This window comes from Bombus affinis, chromosome 6 (genome assembly GCF_024516045.1).
Source record: "Bombus affinis isolate iyBomAffi1 chromosome 6, iyBomAffi1.2, whole genome shotgun sequence".
NCBI lineage: Eukaryota > Metazoa > Arthropoda > Insecta > Hymenoptera > Apidae > Bombus > Bombus affinis.
In genome coordinates, this window is record NC_066349.1 from 9,388,286 (window position 1) to 9,412,585 (window position 24,300).

The 24,300-nt window shown below is 46.6% G+C and overlaps 1 protein-coding gene across 5 annotated transcripts in view; it reads right to left on the reverse strand.

Moving 5' to 3' along the window:
• Positions 1 to 3,383: 3,383 nt before the first annotated feature.
• The window catches only part of LOC126917888 (nuclear hormone receptor E75-like), a 213,243-nt gene continuing 192,326 nt past the window's right edge, over positions 3,384 to 24,300 (reverse strand). For 3 of the 5 annotated variants that reach the window (XM_050725290.1, XM_050725287.1, XM_050725288.1), the window contains exons 2-5: positions 21,620 to 21,708; positions 12,224 to 12,368; positions 8,410 to 8,651; positions 3,384 to 8,051 (exon numbers count right to left, since the gene is read on the reverse strand). In XM_050725290.1, the coding sequence (XP_050581247.1) occupies positions 6,084 to 8,051; positions 8,410 to 8,651; positions 12,224 to 12,368; positions 21,620 to 21,708 (2,444 nt within the window). In that variant the 3' untranslated portion in view covers positions 3,384 to 6,083. Of the gene's footprint in view, positions 8,052 to 8,409; positions 8,652 to 9,357; positions 10,097 to 12,223; positions 12,369 to 21,619; positions 21,709 to 22,199; positions 23,190 to 24,300 lie in introns of those variants that run through there. The other 2 variants (XM_050725286.1, XM_050725289.1) reach the window with 2 other exon arrangements.

Below are 24,300 nucleotides of genomic sequence, written 5' to 3' on the forward strand. Positions count from 1 at the left end.
ATGTCTTTGTACGCATCTGATTTCATAAATTGTCTTCCGCTCACTGTAAGTACTGATACCATTCTTGCAGCTATTATGCAAAATATAATTACACAAACAACAGCACGAATCAAGGAAAGGAATGAACCAGGTGATGAAGTAAAACAAATAAAAAGCTAAGAGAAGAGATCAAGCGGAACAAAGGTGAAAACGAGGCGACGCACCCGGATAATTCCGTCGTTACGAGTTCTGACGTTCGTTCCACCCACGGCTTTCTCGTCCCGTGGCAATCAGAGCGGTTTGAAAGCGGGGGTGCGCGTGCTTTAATACCAGTAGATGCACTCCGTGCTCGTATAATGCAACGTTAGGTAGGCGGAGTTAGGAAAACGACCAAAGGGGGAAAAAGAGGGTAAGTGGAAAGTGCAGGAAGCAAAGGGGAAAGTTAGCGATAGGACGCGAAGAGGTGAGATAGGTTGCGTGGCAACCGACGCCCACGAAGTGCCACGCGCCGTGACCCGCTATGGGAATTCGCTGCTACTTCGTATCATTGCCCCGTTCGATTCCTCGAAGAATCCTACACCAACCCTATTCCTTTACCATGCTTCGAAACCCCGGCCAATTATGCAACACAGCTCGCGCAACGATTAATCCTCCTGATTCACCCCGTGTTTACTACCGGCTTTCAACTGTTAAACAGGTTTATTGCTTTCTTCTTCCTTTTTCCATTTTATTCGGTTTCTCCTTCTTGTCTTTTATTTTTGGCTGCAGCACACTGCGGCTATTTATGCAAATTCATAATTTTATGACTGAACGAATGATAGAGATACGAAGGATTAAAAAGTGGAGCAGCTAAAAGTAAATGGTAATTGTTTTACTTATTAAATAGCGTAGATGTAATTAGAATATTTCATAGAGACGTGGGACAAAAATAATGCGGATATTGTAATCCATGTCATCGAGTTCAATTGCTGGGCTAATAAGTCAATGAATAAAATAAGCTGATACTGCTAAAAATATTTAATACAGCGATAGACTGCGAATATTTATTATTTATGTAAATTCGTATTTTTATTAGTAGAATTCAAAAGGTGGAACATCGGTGGATAATGATTGTTTTATTTCTTAAATATTGTAAATATGGTTAGAATATTTCACTTACATGTATCCAGCGTTTCTATTTTTTTATTTTTTTTTTTTTTCTGGTAGGCAGAGCCTGTTTCTGAAATGTATTGAAATATTCAGGGGTGATATTGCACGGCACTAAAAACTAAGTTGTAAGAAAACGGGCACTTAAGGAGTAACGTCGCTTGCGTAAAATATTTCTGAATTTGGAATTCACAAATGTGTCTTGTAACTTCGAGGCGAGAAACGAGCTACGTGATACGAGGACATTTTTAAAACGACGCTTAAATCATTTTAAGAGCATGACTTCAATTTTAAATCCTGTTCCAGAAAGAGAAAAAGATAATGGAACAATTAATAGACGATACTTCGTTTTCCTGGACGACGAAGATCGAGAAGAAGAAAATTCTCCTTTTAACTGGTGTACTTTCTGCGTCTTACGAAATCGATTTTATTATCATTTCTCAGCAAATCGTTCCCAATAATCCTCTTTGTTTTTCCCGGTTTGAGAATAAATAAATAATTTTAATGCCATGTACCATGATTTTCACTTGACAAATACGATTTGGAGAAAGAAAAATAAAAGATCGATGCTTTATGACAGAGAAATTAAAGTGGAAGTAATTTTTATTACTTATACAAAATATTTATAAAATATAGAAATTTAGTTAATGCGTTTACACTACGAGAATTTAGCGATCGTAAATTTTCCTAGAAATTTGCACAACATTCTCTTAAGTATCTTTCTTCTTTTGTATTATGTATTAAGCTGTCAAATAACTTTCATCGAATATTGTGTACCAGAAAATGGTCCCGAAATAAAAGTATCTTTCCTTTGAATTAACAAATTTCCAATTCTTTCAATATTTCTTCGAATACCATACGTATTAACAATCGCTTATTATGTAACTGCAAACTTCTACAGTTTCAAATCAGAAGAGACCATTATTTTCGTAGAAGCAAAAACTTGAAAAAGAAGGAAGCGATTCCTCCGAAAAGTAGCCATGAACCAAAAGGTGGATTTTTCAGGATAAGGATTAAACGCATAAATAATAGACAAGATATTCTGTATAATTCACCAGACAATGTTTATTCAGACGACCTCACAACTCCCAAGCGTACAAAACGACGTGCTCACTGGGCAATATGCGGGGCTGCGTTTGTATTCTTGCAATTGTAATACAGTACACTTTCGGTATGTTCATTTTTTCCGTACAATGTTTTTTTCTTATTTTTTATTCATTCCACCATTCAATATTATCGTTTATTATTATTATTATGATTTTTTTTTTACGTTTTCTCTTCATCCCTATATCTTTGTTGTTTTGCGCTCTGCCTTGCACTGTTTCTCTCTCGCTCTCGCTCTCTCTCTTTCTCTCTCTCTCTCATATCAAGTTTCCACCAAGAAACAACAGCTGCTTGCATCCTCCTTTTCTTAATGGATAGAGAAATATATCATACTTTATGTATCGTTTACTATAATAATCATTATGTGTAGTTTATGCATAACAAGTATTACGAATATCAACGCTAGTTCGCTTGCGGGGACATATCCAGGGTATTGAGGACAAGGATTGTGAGAGAACTCGTTGGGAAACTTGGACATGGAAAGGACAATTATACTTGGACGAACTGGGGGATTTGCTGAAGAGACGATAGCGATTCGATCTGTGGATAATAGCTTGAGATATGGAAAAATCGCAGCCAGTGTACACGTAAATGTACGCTCGACACGGCTACGATGATACGGATGGACAACTGTTCATATGGCTGGATTGCTCTCTAAGCGGGGACTGGCTAATATGCTGCAGGAAGGAAACAAGGGGATGTTCGTTTCGTAGAGGTTATCGATAGGTGACAGCAAGAAGGATTCAAGGGTCAAAAAACGAGTCGAGGGAGCGTGGTGTACGTGTATGTTCGTGTGTGTTATGTGTGTTGCGCTTTGTGATACACAGCGTAAAAAGGGCAGGGAATGACTTTGTCCTCGAGTACAATAAATACACAGAGTGGTTTCACTACGAAGCTTCTTCAAGGTTGTGTGTAAACGTGTGTGAATTTGTCTGCGTGTGTGGATCGAGGGGATTCGAACGGTGCTGCGCTCAAAAAAAGTAGCGAGACAACGGTTTTTATGCGTGCCCATCGAGCAATTCTTTTTTTTCGCGTCACTTTTTGCCCTACCATTTTTCATCCTATTACTTCCTTCCTCTTTCTTACTATTGTTTTACTCGCGTGTATGATTCTCTTTCTCGCGTTGTTCTTCGTGTTTCGAGCTGACCTATGCGTTCTTTTTTTTTGCTCCGTGTCTATACGCGTGTGTATATATGTTTTATGTGGTTTTGTTACATCAAAGCGTGTGTTTCTTCGTGTATTTTCTCTAGGTTGTTGTTGTTGTTGTTGCTGCGTTTTTTTCGCCACGATTCACTGTTTTACATTCCATTATTGTTTTTTTTTCATTGTGTTCTATGCCTTATCTCTCTCCTGCACCGATATGATACTTCTCGGTGTCAACTGTACTACGGGGGGCATAAGGGGGGTGTGGGGCGGGCGTCTCAACAACACGTCGGGGGCGACCCGCCGCGTATATAACTTCGCACTGTATGTTTTTTCATCTCTTTTACACGCTTGTTCGCTCTATATTTTTCTCTACATATTTCTTTCTCGCTCTCGCTTTCTTTCCTTTCTCACCGAGCATTTCGTTTTTCTCGAAAAAAAAAAAAGCAAAAAACTCGTCCACTCGCGCCTTTCTAGGACTTAGCCTTACGAATCTACTATTTACACTGCGCCGTTGTTACTTTGTATGGTTTCTTTAACGCCGAATTACTACACCACGCGACTTCGCTTTTCTCCGCATTTCTTCTCGTTTCTTTCTTTCCTCTTGTCGTTTTCTATCTTTCTTTGTCACTCTTCGTATTCTCTGACTCTCTACTTCTTGCTCACGCACACACACGCATCTCACACGCTCTCCTATCGTCATACGCGTTCTCCGCCTCTCCTCTCCGTCTCTCTGTAAACGTGTCTTTTCTATGGCTGTATTTATTCCTGTATATATTTATCTGTCTACGTATTTTCTTTAATCCATCACTGTCTTGCAACGACACGCGACACCACGTGCGAGCACGTTCCGTCACATGTCTTTTTTTTGTCCCATATCTCTTTCTTCCCGTTTTTTTTCTTTTTTCTCGCGGGGTGAACAACACGACTGTTTAGATGCTTTCTCGCAAGTTGTTTCGCGATAAGGAGAAACAACTGGACGCGACCCGAATTCTAAGGTTGACATCGGAAGTTAAAGAGAGATGGTTGATTTAAAACTCGTTTATCCGATGGAGACGAGAGGCACGATACGTTTTACGGTTTACAAAGGTACTACGTACGGTTGATTGCAAACTCTGGAGGCCGCGACGGGCCGGGTCAGTCTCATATACATGTTCTGAATGAAACATCGTCTTTTTTTTCATTTTCTACTATTTAAAACCGTTTTAAAATGCGCGCTTTCCCGACTGAAGACACAGTCACCCGATCTAAAAATCCGTTTGTTTTTACCTTTTCCTTCTTTCTTTCCCCGATTTTTCTTCGCTTCAACGTTCCTCCTTCTATACATATATCTTTTATCCGCGTCTTCGTGTTTTTACGTTTTTTATTATACTTTTGTTGCGATTTTTGCCCCGACTCACTTGCACAAGCACGCTCACGTTCCATTCGTTCGTTTCTGTTGCTCTTATTATCGCTTGTTTTTTTTTGTGTTTGTTCCTGGTCGATTTCATGCACGCATACTCTTTCTCTCTCTCCCTTGCGCTCTATGTTTCTCTTTTTCTCTCGCATTCGTACGCTCGTCTTTTTTTTTCTTTCCCTACGCGCACATACACAAGATGATAACGTTTCTTTTTTACGATTATTATACCTTACACATGTTACAATAATATTAATTACTTGTAATAATATTCAATAATTATAGTAGAGTAGATGATCGATGAATGAGGTGGAGTACTGTACAGGATGCGCGATTTCCATGATTATCACATGTAAGATAGATTATTCAATTTTTTCTGTAACATTCAATCCTCCTCTCCTTCTTCCACTTCTTTTCCTCGCCATTACTGCTGCCCTTTTCTTCTTCTTGTTTCCTTTATTATAAAGGGGCATCGACACGCTATCTCTCAAGATCGTCTAGACCAGATAGCTCTCCTTCTTGTTTGCTGTTGTTCTCACAGTTTTGTCGATAAGGTGGTAAGGTGTAGGTAGATGGGTAGGTAAGCTTCCGTTTTTAGGTATAGAGATGAATCTCAAAGAAGCACGCAACTCTCCGTGTTTCCCCCGTTCCCGGTGGCAACACACATCGAGATATCACTTTCTCGAGTGTGCTTCGTGACTCGATCCACCCATCATCGTCCACGGTCCATAGATCGCGACACGTACTGCCGGAGAGCGCGGAAACAAAGAAAACAGACAGCGTCCTCCCATGCACTTTGCACTCCCAAATTCGTTCCCCGTCTTTCTGATCGCGTAGACACGCCTATTACATTATATATCAAGTGTCCGCGAAACTGGTTCAGAACGTTTCGCGTTTTGCCACCTGGCCACCGTATTCTCCCTTTCCGTGTGTCTCGCGCAATTCATTTTTCTTTTCTTTTAATTCGATAGTTTAATAGTTTAAATTAATAAATTATTTGGTTTATCACGCGCTGCTGAGCGTCCTGGCACTTTTCCATGGTTCGTGTCTCGGGAGGGGAGCGGCGCATGGCGCGCGCGACACCAACTATACACCACCATTGTTGTACCAAAAAAAAAAAAAAAGAATTCGTCGCGACGAAACACACCGTCCATCCGTGACGTCGCTTCGTTTAATAGGTGGGCTGCGCTGCTCCGTAAGCGCCGTAACTGCGTTACCGCGGGACTTGGCTGGTAGAGTGTGGAGGAGGGGGGCAAACAACGACCCGTCATCCGTCACGAACAACAAGACACGTTCATGCGACCCCATGAGACCACTACGCTTCAAGAGACAACGCCTTGCACGGGCCTACCAACGGCCTGGGCGATGGGGACGGTGATTTCTTCGACAAATTCAACGGTTGTTGGCTGTCCGCGATGTCCACCTGTAGCTCCATCATATTGCTCGGGCAGCCGGACAGGACGAGCGTCGCTGCCGTACTCGAGGCAGGCCGTGGACTCGTGCTCGTACTACTCGTCGCCGCCGCGGATAAGTACCTTGGCGACGAGGCCGGCGAGTTCCCGACCATGAGGTAGTCCGAGGAAGACTGTTGCTGTTGCTGTTGTTGTTGTTGTTGCTGCTGCCGAGCGCCCGTCGTCGTTGTAATGACGGACGTAGCGGGCCATCTGGTTGTCGAGTAGCTGCTGGTAGCGCACTGTAGCAGCCCTTGAGATCCTTGGGGTGAACGGGCGGTGATCGTGGTCGTGGAGGCGCACTGCTCCGCCGGCGAGGGCGATGCAGTTGGCGACCTGGGACTCGCCTCTCCGCGCATGATATAGTTGTGAATGATGTCCGTGCGTTTCAGTTGCTCGGCCGTCATTCGTGGACCCTCCATCAGGCTTCTTGCTAGCGTCGAGTGCGTGCTGCTCAATAGACTGGCCGTTTGAGGACATTGAGCTTGTACTTGATTCGACGGACTTCGAGCCGGTGGCGAGGTTAGGTGAAGATGAAGCTGCGACTGCGTGTGCTGCACGATCACTGCTGGCTCAGCTTCTGCACTATCTTTCTGGCGTAGCGCGCGGAACTTTTTGTGAGGCTTGTACGCCTCGTCCATCAGAGAATTAGTATCGTACAACGGAGGTGCTTGAAGTACTCGTTTCAGCACGGGCATGTCTTCAACTTCTTTGTCCTCGGAACGGGGACTGGAGCAGACGGAGGTCGGTGCACTACTGGCACTGCTGCTTGCTGGTTTGTCTGGCTTTTCAGTGCCTGATTCGATACCGCTGTCGCTTGGAGAGTCTAGCTTACGGAATCGTGGACACTGAGGTGGCTGAGGCGTCTTCGAGAGAGAGGCACGATGTAGTTCATCGTCGCCGGAACTCGTACTTCCTGAGTTCGCTCGTCGACGATGAGGACAGAGACCGCCAGCTAGGGTAGCAGCTAGAAGAGGAGCGCTGGACGCGTGGTGACCACTTGGAGGAGCTACGTGATGGTACTCCGTTAGAGAAGCGACTTCCGCGCTTTCGGTGCTCGACACGCTGCCTAGGGGACTTTTCACGGCCTCGTCTAGAGTTACATCCGAGGCTGAACCCCAAGATGCAGGTGGTTCCTCCTCCATGGGCCAATGTTGTTGCTGCGGTTGCTGAGCGTTGATCACGTGCTGCGTTTGCTGTTGCTGTTGTTGGTGCTGTTGTTGAGCTTGCATTTGCTGTTGCTGCTCGGTCATTTTAAAGGCCAACAATTTCTCCGAGTGGAGAGTGTTCAGAGTTCTCAAGTCTGGGATCTTTTTCAGCAGTTCTCTCAAGATATCCGGATGTTGAGGGTGGTTCTGTGCCAGGACAGTTTGAAGAGCGTTCCGTAGTTTATTGTGCATGCGCTCGACCAGCTCTGTGTTGCGTAATCCTGGTCTATCCGCGGCGATCACTACTACCGAGCAGAACAGTCCCAGCTCCGCGTCCGATAGCCGCAAGGAGTTCACCCTCTCGGCGAAATCGAACATCGAGTCCATGAGAAATCGAGCGTTACTGCTATTATGGATCGATTCCCGTTTGAGCACCTGTCCATTCAGACAGATCATGCTGTTCGTTTGAGCGTCGAACATGCAGGCCAGCCGTACTAACAACACTTCGAACACGCCGGCCTTCAACAGCGTGACCTGATCGTCCTGTGCCAATAGGCTAAAGCCAGGAATGCGTTTCGCGAACTCCACCACACCACGTATCGCCGGTGAGAACCTCTTCGAGAAGTCTTGCAACAATTCTTGCTGCCCAGTCAACGGTTGAGGATTGGGGTTTAGGGGGCATGCCTGCAACCGTGAACAAATACCGATTCTAGATTAGAATCTCGAAAATTATTATACGTATAGAAAAGTCGTAAGTGTCTCGAGCACGATTGGAAAAAGCTTAACTTCCTCGTTCAGTCGAGGACGACTGGTTTGATTTCCGCGTAGCATGGACTGTGTCTCGGACGATCCAAGGTCCGTTTGCTATTGACGTAAGCGGTAATAAAAATGATTCGTCCGAAATGCAAAGTCTCGAAAGCGAACGAACAAAAAAAAAAAAAGAAAAAAAAACGATAATAAAAAAAGTACAAAAAGCAAGAGAGCAAGAGTGAAATAAATGTCAGAAAACGGGTTTACGAGGGAACAACGTATATATACTCACCAAGGTCGGTGGACACGCGGTATAGTTAGGCGTCTCTCGAGCTCTGACCAGGATCGGAGCTACCTTGTCCCTGGTAAAGTCGCATGTGTCGAGGTGAGCTTGCACAACGGTGGCCAGGAGACGTTGCTCGTCCTCTAGCTCGGCCGCTACTGCCTTCTCTTGAGAACGGCTGTGGGAGCTTTGCTGCATAGCAGCCAGAATCCTGGCCTTCTCGCGCTTGGGCACACGGCCGAATCGCACCGCTATAACCAGAAACAACACGAATGGCCAACGATTAGACACCGACGAGAATCAACGAGACGAACGAGACGGTTCGGTTTGGTCAGTGGTAAGCAGAAGGAAGGACACGTCGATGAATAGTTAATGCGATCAATGAATGAATCATGCAACGGACACGGCGTGTCGGGCTGCGTCCCGCGGCCTTCGAGCGCTTCTGACACGCGCGCAATTACGAGGAAAACTGGTACGCGTCTCATTTCATGAAACACCCTCGCGTTTTCTTATTAATACTCGTTCAACGTCAAGGGAAGCACCACTGGTTCATAAAATAACCTTTGATTTATTTTATGTGCTTCTGTATATTTTTACATTTTTTCTTTTTTTTTTTATTTTTGTATTACGTATCACCGCACCAGATATATAGTTAAGGCTAGCACATGTTTCGCATATTATATTTCAGACAGGTGGATAAATGTCCTAATGCGTACACACGATCTGCACTAGGTATAGAAAAAAAAAAAAAAAGAATCGAGAGGGGAAAGCGCACGACTTTCTCGCGCGCGAGAAACGAAAGTGGCGGTTGCCTTGGCCTTGCGCTACGAATCCTTCCTCCGTTAGAAAGTCACGAGAACGGGTCGACGGGTGGAGGGTCGTGAAAGGGAAACAACGATATTTCGATAACACTCTTTTGTTAAAAAAAAAAAAAAACGTCTCTTCTAGAACACCTACGTGCATTGTGATAGTTGACAACTCCGTTGAGGATTCCTTTCAGTATAGGTAACTCGTCTCCCATGACGGTCGAGGAAAAACGATCGAGTGGAATGCTCGATCCCTTAATCGCGTCTGCGGCGTGTAGCTTTGGAGCGAACTGCACCGCGCACCAAAATTAATCTCCCATCGGCACGATCACTATGGGTCGACGTTCGCGCTGAATTCGTTCGGCACAGCATACACGCGACTTTTTTTTATACAATTACGAATGTTTTCCTCTTCTTTTCTACCCTTTCTGACGCTTTTATATTCTTCGTATATTTATTTGGAATGGATTGTAATCCGTTCGATGGCTGACTATCGGCTAACTATCGTGGCTGCCGCGAGTCACTCCGACGAGGATCGTGTTATGTGGCGCGGCGTGGACGGCGCGCCGCCAGACACACGGCTGTCTGGTTCGCACACGGGCGGGCAAAGAGTTCAAGAAAGGAGCGCGACAGTACGACGCGTGCAAACGCGAGACAGCATCACAGCCGACTGAGTGATGTTCCGCGGGTTGCGTTCAACAGCCCCTCCACTTATTCAGCCATCAACGACTCCCACCACCGGCCACGATTGTGGCCTTTGCCGAGCCTTTGGCCTTGAACTTGGTTTCAGCGACAGCCGCACGAGGCGTACCGCCGACCTATATATACTATATAGCGAGCGAATGTACACGGTGAGCGTAGCGGCCAGCAAGCACACTAAAAGAGAGGGTGTACGTGACTATGTATATACACGTATGTGTGCGCCTGTATACACGTCCACACACACCGCTCTAGGTGTATGCTTCTTTCTTCCTTCTCTCTTTGTGTTGGTGTGTGAATGCGCGACAAAGAGCGGATTCTATTAGAGACAGAGTGAGAGAGAGATAGAGAGATAGAGATAGAGAGGGAGAGAGAGAAAGAGAGAGAGAGAAAGCAGTGAGACACTCTCTCTCATGTGCGCAGATGCGAAGTTCCTTTGCTGGGGGTAAGCTACCCTCGACGACCTTGGGCAACCCCTTGGCTCGCTGGCTATTTGCCCTGTCACCAGCTGCCGTCGTTGGACTTATCTGTTCACGGACGATCGATGTCTCTCCCGCTATCATCGGATGTCACGTCCTTTCGATTCGACAAAATTAACTTCCTATGGCAATATCTCTTGGAATTTGATTTCTCTTTATCTGTTTACCGATCGATCTGTTTACGTCTGCGTGTCTTAAATTCATTCGATCGAAAGAGGTAGTTAACGTGCTTGTAATCTGTTCCGGTGACTACGAGGTCATATCACGATCACGATTCATAACGCGTGGCCCCTTAAGTCACGTACAAATTCCACCGCTAGACAGCTGCAGACACCGGCTCTAATATCATGACGGTATTCTACCCGGAGATCATTCGCGAACGTCTAACTGTATTTTTTTCCCCTCTGTCATTGACGTCGATCGCTATCTAGAGTGTATCATGTACGTCGAATATGATTAACTCCTGACCGCGTCGATTAACGCAAAATTCCAGGAACTGTATCACTGTCGAGCGACGACAAAATCGAGCGCAAGCACAGGAGCAGGTTCCTCGCCGAGCCTCCAGACGCAAATTGCCAGGCGGCCGAGTCGAGTCATATCTGTTTGGCGGGACTGTCTCGGACGAGCATGCGCTCGAACGCCAGGTGGCTCGACCGCGATAGGGGAAGTGGGGAGGAGGGAATGGCGCGCAGCCGTGGTGGGGGTAAGGCGATCGCGAAGGGGACGAAGTTCGCGAGGTCTCCGCATGGAGCGTAGCGCCACGCGACGGCGCGTTGTCGTTGCGAGACTCGTGGTAGGGGAAACTTCGACAAGGAGATCGAGTAAACCGCAGTAGGGGGAAGCGGGAGATGATCGTGATAGTGTACGCGACTGGTGAAGTAGTGGGGGCAACGTGGAAGGAGGTGGAAGGGTCACCGGGTACGTAGCGGCGAGTAGCGGTACTCTTTCTATAGACGCGGAGTCGCATGCAAGGCGAGCAATGCCCGACTATTGACCCCGCGGCACGATCCATGCTGCTATCAGCGGGAGACTCGCTTTTCAAACTTTGACTCCCTTTGTCTGAATAAACTATGTACTCGACGTTTAATCAGCTCGATCGTTATCATTCAGACGATTCTTAACGGAAGATTGTTAACGTTAGATGACGATTGAGAGTAACTTATCAGAAGCGCGAATATGATTCTACGTATATGAAGTACGAAGAGAATGTTCGAGAATCTTGTTTGTTATTTTTGGTCGAGACCGATTCCCGAAGGAGATACGGACGTTTATAGATCAGACGGCAGTGGATGCGTCCGTGGCGGGCTGCCGATGCTCCCGGGTCGTTGACCTCGGGTAGGTCTGGCCGTTGTCGGTCGAATCTACTCGCGAGCAGTTTCGCGGCGGGAAAAAGAGGTCATCGGGCTGAATCGGGTCCTGATGTTTCGAAAAGAAAGCAAACTCGTGAGCGAGAGGGGCCTCGAGGGGAGTATATAATTGCAACTGCTTTCTCAAACGGCGAACTGGCCACTTTCGCCCATTGCGACACTCGCGCTGTGTCGCGGGGAGCGGCGTTACGCAAACGGTCAACGACCCGCCACTCTAGATTTTAGAAACTACTTTTTTTGGGACAAACGTGCGTGTTACGCGATCACGAGTTCGTTTATCGAGAAGAGATATCTGGTGCTTCTGGTACGGTGATACGTTTTGTTTCTCCATTAAGTTTATCTTTTCGCAAGTTTACTACGGTGACGTTGTTAATGTTAATTATTCCACGATATGACGAAACTTCTGGAGCAATTATTCGCTAGAGATAGGGAAATTGCGCGTAACATTGTAGATATAGAAAAATATACTCACCATCACGACTCATCCCGACAGCGATACACTTTTTGAGACGGCAATACTGGCAGCGGTTCCTGTTGATACGCAGGATGCTGCACTGTTGATTCTTCGTACAGGGTCGGTACTGGATCTTCTGCTGAATGCTGCGCCGGAAGAATCCCTGCGAATCACCAACGAAACCCTCGTCAGTTTGGCCGTCACTGTCCGAGGAGGACCCCGACGAGCAATTGGTCCCCGTACGCGGGGTGGCCACGTCACATTCGCACAAGCACCCCATTAATTCACCCAGACAGATTTGTATTCTCTATTTCACACGTTTCTTCCCTCAAGAATGATCGCGTGTCTTTCAGCACGCGCACTGATCTCTCTTTCTCCTTCTCTTATATTATTATTCACAGTATGTATCAACGTGATTAGCAATTGTGGAACGATCAAAGAGAACTCGCGAGTAAAGCGGACAAGTCCAAGAAACTTTGCTGTATCTCGCGTGTCACAGTCCTGTTCGAACGATTCACTGAAACGTCGTTGATGAAACGACGTGAAAAACGATGCACGCGTCTCGAACCACCAAACTCACCAGCGAATCAAGCGTAACTGTTCGCCTGTATGATATCATGCGAGACTCAGAACGCGAGTTTTCGGCGGGGGAAAAAGAAGCGACCGTTTGTATCGAAGCTTGGCTGTGGACTGGCTCTTTCTAGCACAGAGAGCATAGAGCCTCGGCACATTGCCTCTGGCTCGTCGAGGTGGGGGACACTCTGACCCAATTCCCGGACGTTCACCCGCAGTTCACCGCGTGAAAGTGAGAGTCCCCCTTGCGCGCACTCTACCTCGCCTCGTCGCTCTCTCTCTTTCTCACTCGTATTTCCACTCCCTCTTTCTCCTTCTCGCTCTTTCTCCCGATCTGTACGTCTCTGTCCCGTTTTGTCTCTGTTCCCTGTCCCGTTCGCGCGTGCTGGCAAACCCTCGATATATATCGCGCTCCTTGTCGGTCGAATGCGACCATAGAGGCTCGCGCGCGCTTCGAACGCTCTACTAACGGGTTCCTTCCCTCCTCCTCCTTCTCCTCCTCCTCCTCCTCCTCCACCACCATACCGTCACCTCGCTGCGTTCTGCAAGGAACCACCCTCTCGAAAACTGTTTCTACCCTCCCGTGTATCCCTGATACTCTCCTCGAGAGAAGAATGTCGACGAATAAACGCGGGAACCCCTCCTTTTTTGATATACACACACACACGGTCAACCCTAACTATGCGCCCTTTTTCGGGGGTTCGTTCGCTTTTTCGACCGGCATACGATGATTCCTTTGCACCGGAAAGGGTGAATAACCCCAGCTTCATCGATCCATCTCTGCTCCGTTTGTTTGAACTTAAAACCAACATAGAATCTCCATAAACTGTATCTTTTTATTTCAACGAGTCTTGCCGAGTGAACGTAAACAAACGATAATAAAACGAACGTATAATACGAAGAATAAAATGGCACGATACGATGGATGAGAAAGAAGCGGTCGGAGATTGTTCAGTTGGGTCGGTTTTTCATGCAGCAGCCGCTAATTGAGAATGAGAAAAGAGGTAGGTCAGGGCGGAGGAAGTTCCCGGCCGCGTATCGGTCAACGACCTCGCGGGGCAGTTACGTAACGAACGACGCGTGGAACGTCGTCGTCGTCGGCGGCGGCGTCGACGGCGTCGTCGTGTGTCGTCGTCGTATCTTCGGGCCTTCGCTGTACTGTCAGAGGCGCAGGCGCGCGGGCTCGTGTGCATTGCACGTATGCGTACGGAATTGGCGACACACTGTTGGTCGTCAAGTGACTCTCTCGTGACGTCAGACACGCGACCTCGCCTACCTCAACTTCGTGCACGGACCAAAGAGAGAGAGACAACGAGAGAACGATGTACCGTTGCACCTCCGCGCCCGGCCTGTCAATCGGTGCACGCGTTCGATGCAAGTCAATGAACTGTCAGCGTTGCCAATGTTAAGCTTCCCTGCCGTCGATCGACGACGTTGTCCCGGCCAGCTTTCCGTTTGAAATCCTCTCTCTGCCTTCGACAACCCGGGCCAATGAACCCTGCCTCGCGTTTGTTTTCTACGAAACGCGGCTCCGCGCTTTACCAGGTCACGAATTCGTTGCCTCGGGATTACACGACGATTAAATGTCTACTTGCATAGGTATTAATAGAATCGGTTTGTCATGGGGCTTTTTTAGTTTAGGGGGCACGTACATGGTGACAGATATTAATAGAATTGGTTTTGTATCAGGCTTTTTTGACTTAGAACAGTAAAGGTTGATGAAGATGTTTTTGGTTTGGGGATAAGAGGAATTTTCTGTAAGTTAGGTTAAGGGAGATTAGATAAAGTAATGAGCATGATAGTGTATCGTAGTTTTGTTACGATTTATCAAGGATTTTTTCTGGCGAATTAAAAATCGATTAATATCCAAGCGATGAGATATTTTGATCTAGTTTGATATTCTTTATCCCCAAGTTCTAATTTAAATTGGCGCATATGATAATTGAAAGAGTCTATATTAAACCTACTACGAAGATCTTCTTCAAACATTTAAGTGTCACAATCAACGTAGAAATCGACGATCGTTAGAAAAAGAGTAAAAGACTAATCAATATTAAGAAATGTTGCCGACATAAACGACTCTGTTTGGTAATTTTTTTAGAAACTGGAGGCTGGTCGAAGGAAATTTCACAGGAGTTTAGGAGATTAGGAAGGGACGACCGGAAGCTGTTATCGGGCGCGAGCTGGTATCGCGGATGCCCGGACGAGGCCAGCAACCCCTGCTGAACCCCTTTGCTTGGCGGGAATCCGGCAGAGGTGGAACCAGCATTGAGGGGTGGGATTGTGGGAGAATGCGGTGCATCGATCTCTCAAACTCTGTGCATTCCCCCTGACGGGTCAGAGGGCGACTACCTTTGCGTGTCGTGCTCCGACTTACGTGAGTTGGCGCACGCGCCACCATTGTGTCACAGCCACGGAAAATGCAAACAGATCGCCACGTCGCGTCGTGATCTTACCCTGCAATCGACGAAAACTTAATCCTGCGGAATATCTAGAGTAGATACAACGTTGAACTAAATCTAGCTAATTTTAGCGGATTTATTTCAATATTCGTTCGAGCTCGTTAAGATTTACGAAAAGAAACGATTTGTACAAATAAAATCACGTTGCATTGTGCTATAACGTAAACCCGTCCTGTCTTTACATATTAAACACATATATCGAAATTATAACATATAGAAAGTTAGTAAATGTTATTTTGACGGTTGATTACAAAGAAAAATCAGAGAAATTTTTCGAAAAGTACGAACAAACTTTCATCCCTTGATTAAGACCCTACATACAACTCTCTGACACAGATTTACACTTTCCAAATCTCGCAATAGTAGCTAACCCCTACGTTGACACAGCTAGCCAACAGAATTCCAAAAAGTGGCCCACCCTAATCGCCGAAACTTTCGCTCGAGAAAGTTTCTCGTTGCTCAACGGATCCCGGCATCTCCAGAAATCCCACTTCCACGATTACTCTACTCTCCGAAAAAAAGTGCATCCACCCTCCCGAAAGAATTCGCACGCGAGGCGTTAACCCTGTCGAAAGACCTCGAGTGTCCCGCGTCACGTTCACCGGTTGTGTTCGCTTTTATTTTCCGCGAAAGGAGCGAGTTCGCGGCTCGGCTGGCTGGCCGACGTACATATGCATGGATGCACGCGTGCATACATCGAGATGCGAGTCTATACAGATGTAGGTAAGGAGAGTGTGGGATATACACACGACGTGGTCGCGGGGCCAACGACCGGAGCGCGCGACCGTACCTCCGTGGTGGGGGGTGGAACGTTCCTTTGGGTGGGAGAGGGGGTGTCCTGGTAGGGGAAGGTGAGTGTATCTGCTCCCACGGGCGAACTGCGGCCAGGGGGCCAACGAAGACGGGAAACGAAGAACAGGGAAACACAGAGGGAAAAAGAGAGGGAGGGGGAGAGAGAGTAAGAGAGGAGAGGAGAGATACGACAAAGAAAGAGGAAAAGACAAAGAGCGAGATAGAGGTACGTACAACGAGTGATACCGTGGGTTAGAAGGAGAATTGGTGGGGGAAGGGAGAGAGGACAGGACACGAAACGGAGTAACGGTGACGTACATAATGCGCGCGCCCGTGCGGGCGCATGCGCTCTCGCTCGAAACGGCGCGACACTCTCTGCTCTGCTCGGGGGCATTAACCGCTCACGCGCGCTCGCATCGATGCGCACCTACGACCCCAAGAATTCGCAGCTCGCTTGCTCGTTCGCGACTGCCCGGACACCGATATGCTTGATCGCTCCGTGGTACCGATCACCGAGGTCAGAGATGATGCTGGTCGTCCACGAGCGGGTGAATGCGCCAGAGGTACTTGGTATGGAAAATTGAGAAGAGGGAGCAAGTTTTGATAGGAAGCTGGTTGGGAAACGCTTTTTGAGATGAATTTTTCTTTAGGTGATTCATTGTCAGGTTTTCCATGCCGTTTTTAGGTCGGATATTTAATAATAAATAAGATAAAGTACTAGGTTTTCGTAAGAGTTGCTGGTAAAGGGGTTGGAAAGCATAAGATAGAATCTATTAATTGATTTATCTTTCTGATCGTAATTAAACTTTATTGTTTGTGCGATCGTAATTTTAGGACGATATATTTTAATATTATGGACATTTTTATATATGTAGCTGAAAGCGATTTGTATCAAGGGGGAAAAATATATGTTACAATTGTGGTATCGGATATTCTAAAAGAGATGCCAGATAAGGAAGAATCGAGAATCTGGTAAATTCAGTAGAAGCGTCGAAAAGAAATGGTGCCGTTGGCCGACCAGCTTTTATACTCTCGTTTGACCTCGAACAGTTCGCTGCTCTATTCCCCGGGCATCGATACCAAGGAAGTCGATCGCCGAGGTCACCACTCGAACTATTTTCCGTTTCCACGACGCTCGAGATTTTGTCACAGATCGCTAACTAAACCAACGCTGTATCGAATAAATAAGAGCACTTGCAATTTCAGAAATCAACAATCCAATCTACCTACATCGGTTATTCGAAAATGAACTCGACTTTCTTTACTTCTTAATTAGAAATTGAAATAGGAATTTTACTGAAGTATAACGCAAAAATTAAAAATATTCTATTGCTCTTTAGAGTTGTCACAACATAATTGTACGAAATAATAATAATCATTCAAAACATAAAACACGTCTGCATCAAATGAAATTTCTTTACAATTGTCACACGATTCTACAAAATTTTTCCGATTAACCAATCGCATCTATCTTAACAAATTAAATCCCTACATCATCCAAACGAAATTTGAGAAAAAGGAACGAAACGCAAGAGAAAGATTAGCCTACATTTGATCCCCAATTCCTCATCCACATCCCCAACAACTGTGTCACTGGAGTGCAGTGCACCCCAAAAAATCACCGGCCGATTAGCCGCGAAGAAACATGCCCCGGCGAAACGGCTGTATAGCGTGGGGTGTCGTGTTTCACGGGGTGGCTTTATCGGGCGTAGAGGAGCGTGACGTCCGATTCCGCGCGGCGGGGCAGCGTTATCTTGAAACGCGCTGCCGCTTCGGCCGGCCGGAGATACCGAGTCGAGCGAACACCTACCACGATAATAAGCGGCTGACCCGATTCTAAAGTAGATGCACCGGGGTCAGTAACCCCAACCGAGCACCGAAATACCCGCGCAATCAAATGAAAATGAGATCACGACTCGTTACGACATCAAAAATGACGGTTAGCCGAGAGGGAGGTGAAGAAAGAGGAGGATGGACGAGGAGGTGGTGGAGGTGGTTTGAGAAGGAGGGAAAAGGAGGAGAGGAGGTGCAGCAGACGCAGGAGAGCGAGAGGAGTAGTGGGGGGTTTGGGAGGGATCTGGAGGGGAAACGATGAAGATGGAAGGGGGCATTGGGACGGAGGGGGGAGGAGGGAACAAGCGTGTGACGTAACTGGCTCGGGGGTCGACGACCGGAGGGTTAATGCACCGGTCGCCTGGTTTCAACCCTCCGGAAAAAGAGTCGACGCGCACCTCCACCGTTGATTGCCCCGCCGCCCGCGCCAGTCACATTTAAAGAGGAACGTCGACGCAAAAATAAAAACGAGAAATCTCGCACTCCCTCCCCTACAGAGAATTGTCTCGCTTTTCAGAGAGGCTTTTGCCTCTATCTTTCGATATCCTGCACGTGGCTTTTGGAGAAGAACGGTTGAAGTGAAGTATAACAACTCTGATATGCGAGTATGGTTGGAGTCAGAAAAACAATTTCCTTGATGAATTTGGAAATGCTCGAGTTAAAGATGGGAAAGTTAGGTTTGGTTGGTGCAGGAAAGGGTTAAAAGGGGTTGATGGGTGAAGTAGATAGACATATCTGTATAGGGGAATAAGATTAGAGGGATAAGTATAGAATGACATAGCAATCTAGGGGGTGGGTTGATTAGATTCGGATGAACGTTTCGTGAATCAAGCCGGTTACCCGCTTCGCCGGAATGCCGTGACTTTTATCGCGGTTTTATCGCGCGCGCTGATTGCGGCGCCGCGAATCTCTCGTGCTGTAAAACTGAGCCCAGGTCAGTGACGCGTACACGAAAAGTGTCGTGGGGGGCAACGGCCTGGGCGAGATATCTGGGCCAGTGCGAGCCACACGCCGGGCGCCATCTTCGCGTCACTTTTTCCATCCCGAAAACATGGGGCACTAGTGACCTAGCCTACTATCCAAATCTTTTTATCCAAGTGTATCCTAATTATACCATAAAATATATTACCTACAATCTTCCCTAGAAAAGCTTGATTTATGGGGGTCTATGTATACGAATATCCCCTAAACTTTGATCCTAACCTTAAGCAGATTTAGATTTCGGCAAGACCTCGTAAAACTGCGAGACTGGAACAACTCAAGAAACTCAGGGGCTGAGGAAAAGTAGCTTGTGGCCAGCGGTATGGCGAAATAGTGCAACAGCAGTGCGACCGAGCGACCTAGTCTTAAAGATATCCAACACTCTTCCGCGTTCTCTTCCCTTTCCACCGCTGATCCCTCGCTGCGTGTTCCAGTACCTATAAGACGGTCTCTACCGCTAGCGGCTAGGTCACTCGACGTCGACTCGTTTGCCGTAAACTGCCTGTGTGTTACGCCACGGCCATAAGTTACTGACCCAGTCAACCCAGCCCGAGACTCTGCTCACCTCTTCAGATCGTTCTCTTCACCAGGGATGTGAGATCAAGGTAGGGGACCCTAAGAGAGTCTAATTCTTGATCAGATATTGTCCAGAAGAATGGTCGATTCGATTTGTTCCATTTCGAGAATCTAGTCGAGGTAAAATGCAGTCAGCAGGGGTTAAGAGATACTTTCTCTTCTTCGTGGTCGGCCGCCATCATCTCTTTGACTTTTCGGTGGTCCTGCCAAGTCACTCTCTCTTTCTTTTTGTCCGAACACCGAACAAACGACTCTGGGGTGTCTTTACGAGGTTATCTAGGATTCAGCAGATTGACTCAGTCATCATCGTACTATTTGGGAAGATTATAAATCCAGAAGCTTTAAACTATCTTTTCAAATACTGATCGAATCTACATAGGATTGATCGATTAGTTTGGAGAAGATTAATTTTGTTATTGGAAATCATCAATTATAACTGTCGAAGATAAACTAGAAAAGTTGGAATGTATCTGGAATGCATCTACTAAGTGTTTCAATTTATATTATATACATGGTAAGACAACTTATAAATTAAGCAGATGTCATACAAGAACGAAATCATCAGGTCGACGGACGAAGAAGATCTGCGAGCACTGGCGCACCGGTTTACAACACCTGGCGGAGTATCCCTCACCACGCGTCTCTAATCGAAGTGGAGGGGATATAATAGCAAGAGTGGGGGTAGCGTACTGCCACTTCCTAAAACGAATTCGCGGCCTGTGCTGCCCCCACCACGTGCCTCCTTGAAGTCGCACAATGACGAGCACGAGGACGTTGGCCTTCGCGGGGCGTAATTATCAGTCTCGAGGGAAACGATTTACATTCGATTCGAGGTTTCGCGAGGAAAGAATTCTTCTTTCGAAGTGCCACGTTAAAACGACTATATTCTCTCCAACGATGAATCATTTTACTACGAAATATTTTTGACGAACTTTTTTACACTAGAATTCCCAATGATACCGAGAAAAGGGACTTTTCCTCTCCTCTTTTTCTTTTCAATTTTAAATGGCCGACAGAGGGACGAGTCGATTCGAATCGAAAGAATAGAAGAAAGCTAGACAAGCTGGACAGGAAGTTGCACGGACGGATGTGCATTCTTCGCGTTGCACGTACCTGCCCTAAAATTCGGCCACACGAAAACCACCAACAGAAAACTGTCTTTAGGCGGAGAGAAACGGCTGTCTACCTGTCCCGGACCCTTCTCACGCGGAGGTTATCGTTCTACACAGAATTTCGCCACATTTTCCGCTCCTTTTGCGTAACCGCCTGCGAAGCTATTGTACGAACTCCGACCTTTCTCGTATTCCAAAAAAATCTGATCGTCGAATGTGTTATTCTATCCGCTTTTTCTCAAAAGTCAGGCTAAATCTTTTCCAAGAAATTTATCTCGTACATTCGAAATATTTTTATATATCTTCTGTATCGTAGAAATTTATAAATTCTTTCTCGATAGAAAAATAAAATTGGAAGATATAAATGACATATATATTTTTAATAATTTCGATCAATTTGGATGGTCTTCTTATATGCCCTATGAATCATTGTATACAAGAAAGAATATCGCAATTGATCAGGAATTAACGCGAATAATACTTCGAATGTCATTTCTCTGACCAGAACTCTCGATATAGAGATCGTCGTATGGATGGAAGAAAAGAGACCTTGGCAAGATTTTTCATCCATGAGGAAAGGTTGCCCGGTTGAGGAGGCAACGTCAAGGACCAGTTCGAACGTCTCGCGATTTCCGCGTGCACAAGGTCGAGCAACGCCGGGTCGATAACTTCTCCGTAGCCTTGGTCACATCGTACATTCACATTCAAACTCCGTTCACTTCCTGGTCACATCGCGTTACGGCCCCACATTGTCGATACTTTTCACAGTACTCGTGGATCAATGCTAAATTCGTATTTATGTATTTCAAAAATCCATTATTCCAGAAATCTTGAAGAGATCGAGTAAAAAGTATCAAAAATGTCGGCGATACTCGTTGCGATATTCGTTCAAACGATTTTCAGATCATTTTATAATTTTTGTACGAAATGTTGGAAGAAAAAAAAGGAGTTCCAACGGAGAAGTTCGAACGCCAAGTCGAGTAAGCAAATATTTTTGAAAACGAAACCGGATCGAAAAGCGTCGAACGAAATATGCGAAGTATACGCGGATTTGTATTGTGTATCGAGTTCGAATTTCCACTCACCTTGCATCCCTCGCAGGAGTGTACCCCATAGTGAAAACCGGACGCTTTGTCCCCGCAGACACGACACAATACCGTGGTCCCGTCGAATTCTGCAAGAGAACAGAAAAAAAAGAAATATAGATTACGCACTGTGATTTCACTAGCACAATATGTATATAACGTGGACGTGTAACGTGTCGGGTTCACGTTGCTCTCCACGTGGCGGATAGCGCGCGTCTGGGAGGAGAAAGGTGGGAGAGAAAGAAGAACACTTTCTCCTCTCTCGCGGTGGGTTACAGCATCGGCGTGTTACAACTTTCTGCTTTCACTCGACTGTCACGACGCACGATCGTTTTTCAGTTCCACGAGATCCAAAGCAATTGGATCTCCTTATACGTATTGATGCAGTTGAACCTGACCGAGATTTAATTTGTCGAATTTTTTTTAATTAAATTCAGACGTTAGTTCCCGACAGAAAGTATTGGAAGATGAGTTTGGTAATAGAATTATGCGTAAACGTGTCTTTTTATTTTATCCTTGAGCAATTTTTTCATTTTTTTTCTTTTTTAATTTTTCTTCAATTAGTGGTTCCGAGTCGTACCTATGTTCAATTCGGGCTCAGGTTTTGCTGACGAAACGGTAGAGTCCATGGTAGGCATGTTTGGGCTGAGATGATGGGGTAACTGAGCCACGTGATAAGGGCTTGACATGCCCTGAGAGACGCAAGACATGCGCGATACACTGGACGTGCGGGAGCCATGCGACGACATGCTCGAGATCGGCGATTCCGGTGCCGGTGACGTCGCCATCGTAGCCTGTGCGCTGCTATCCGGGGTCAGGATCATGGTGTTTGTCTATCGTTCGATCACAATAACGAATCCAGAATATCTTAGATTTTTCGATGTATCATCCACTTGGCACGGCACTGCACTGAGCCGAGGACCGACATCAGTTCACTACATGTTCCCTCGGTATCACTGACTAATAATCACTAACTCACTTCTCCTCGATATCACCAAGAAAAAAAAGCGCTGCTCGAAAAATCTACGTAAGAAACGAATTCCTGTCTGCTTTCTTCTCTCTTTATCTCCAAGTCTGTTTATCGTGTAATGCACAGAAGTCGATCACGTGATCAAGTAACGTAAGGAACTCGACTGGCCGGGGGAGTGAATCACACTAAGGGAAACTGACTCTGGTTTGCCGAGAACCTACCGGAACGAGGGGCAGGTGCGTTCTGTGGCGACCGACGAACACCTCGCCGGTGTTATACACTGCCGATAGAGTGGAATGAACGACCGGGTGGTGTACCAGACGTGAGCGAGGAAGGAACCACGAGCGGAGAGAGCCGGAGGAAACCGTGAGCGAAAGAGCGCACGTATCGGGATGGCAGAGAGAAGAGAGAGTGAAAGTAAGTGTTCGCTCGAGGGAGGTTCGCGTTGGTCTGGCTGGAGTTCGGCGCTGCCGAGTGTTGGTTACCTGGGGGCCGTGCAGCCCTTACTCGGAGCGACGCCGGTTTGTGGAGGGGAGGGATTGATGTGGCTGCCTGCTTGCCAGGCTGCCTCGACCATCTACAATGTCTACGCCCTGGCTACCTAGTATGTAGTAGAGGACACACAGCGCACCGGTGCGCTCTTACAGAGAGCCCCCCGAGAGAGTTCATCGTATTTTCAATGCTGGAGGTCACTGACAAGCGGCGGCTGCGGGCCCGGGCACCGGCGTCACGGGCCCAACCAATCGCGTAGCCGCACGCTGGGCCGCGTGTCCTCGCGATTGGCCGAAGCTTCGCCCCACCACTCGCCTCGGACCTCTACCGGCCGGCTCTCCTTCCTCCCATCGAAGGAAGTTCATCGGCCGAAACCTTGACTGAATTACCCCGCAGCAGCGGCCAAGGCCATGCGCCCTCTCGCTCGAGCCAACCAAGCCACAGTCCGTACACCTCTGTCGTTTCGCCTTCTGCCTTCTTCGTTCGTCTCTCTCTAACCTTGCCGGCTTCCTCTCGGCCTCTCTTCTGCTTTGCCCGAACCTCTTCTTTCTGTCTTTGTTTCCAGCGGAGACTACGATCCTCTACGCGACTCCTTGTCCCGTTTCATCCTTCGATTTCTATGTCCCTTTTTCTCATACATGTTAACTATATAGTTCTCGAGAGGCTCGTTCCATCTTCGATTTAGGCACATTGCGGGGTTTATATGCCTCTGTGTCGAGACGCTTCTTAATTGATCGATGTCAGTATACTCTTTTAGAGATCGACGGTGAAAGGTAGCGGTGCTCAGGTAACTTATTCTTCGGACACATTATGTTTAATAGCCTTTCTGTATTTGGACAAAGCTTCTTTGGATATAATGGTTCTGACTAGCGAACGTGTGTATATGGTAGTGTCGGTTTTGGGACCACGCTTGATGTAATATCCGGTTACTCGAAATTCTTCGTTGTGGATCTCATTCATTAAAACGGATTTACGTATACTCGAAACACTGGAGGATCCGCATTCCCCTAACTTTCGAAGAACCGGTAAATCGACAAGTTACGAGTTACAGATTAGAGTTTTCTTCTTTACAATCTTATAATCTTTCGACGAGTAGTATAATCAGATAGCCCGCGATACGTGAAATTTCATTGGATTTTATTGCCGCGCTTGCCGCTATTATGCAACGGCATTTATTAATATCAGCGATTTATACTTGGTGACTCATCAAATTTCATTA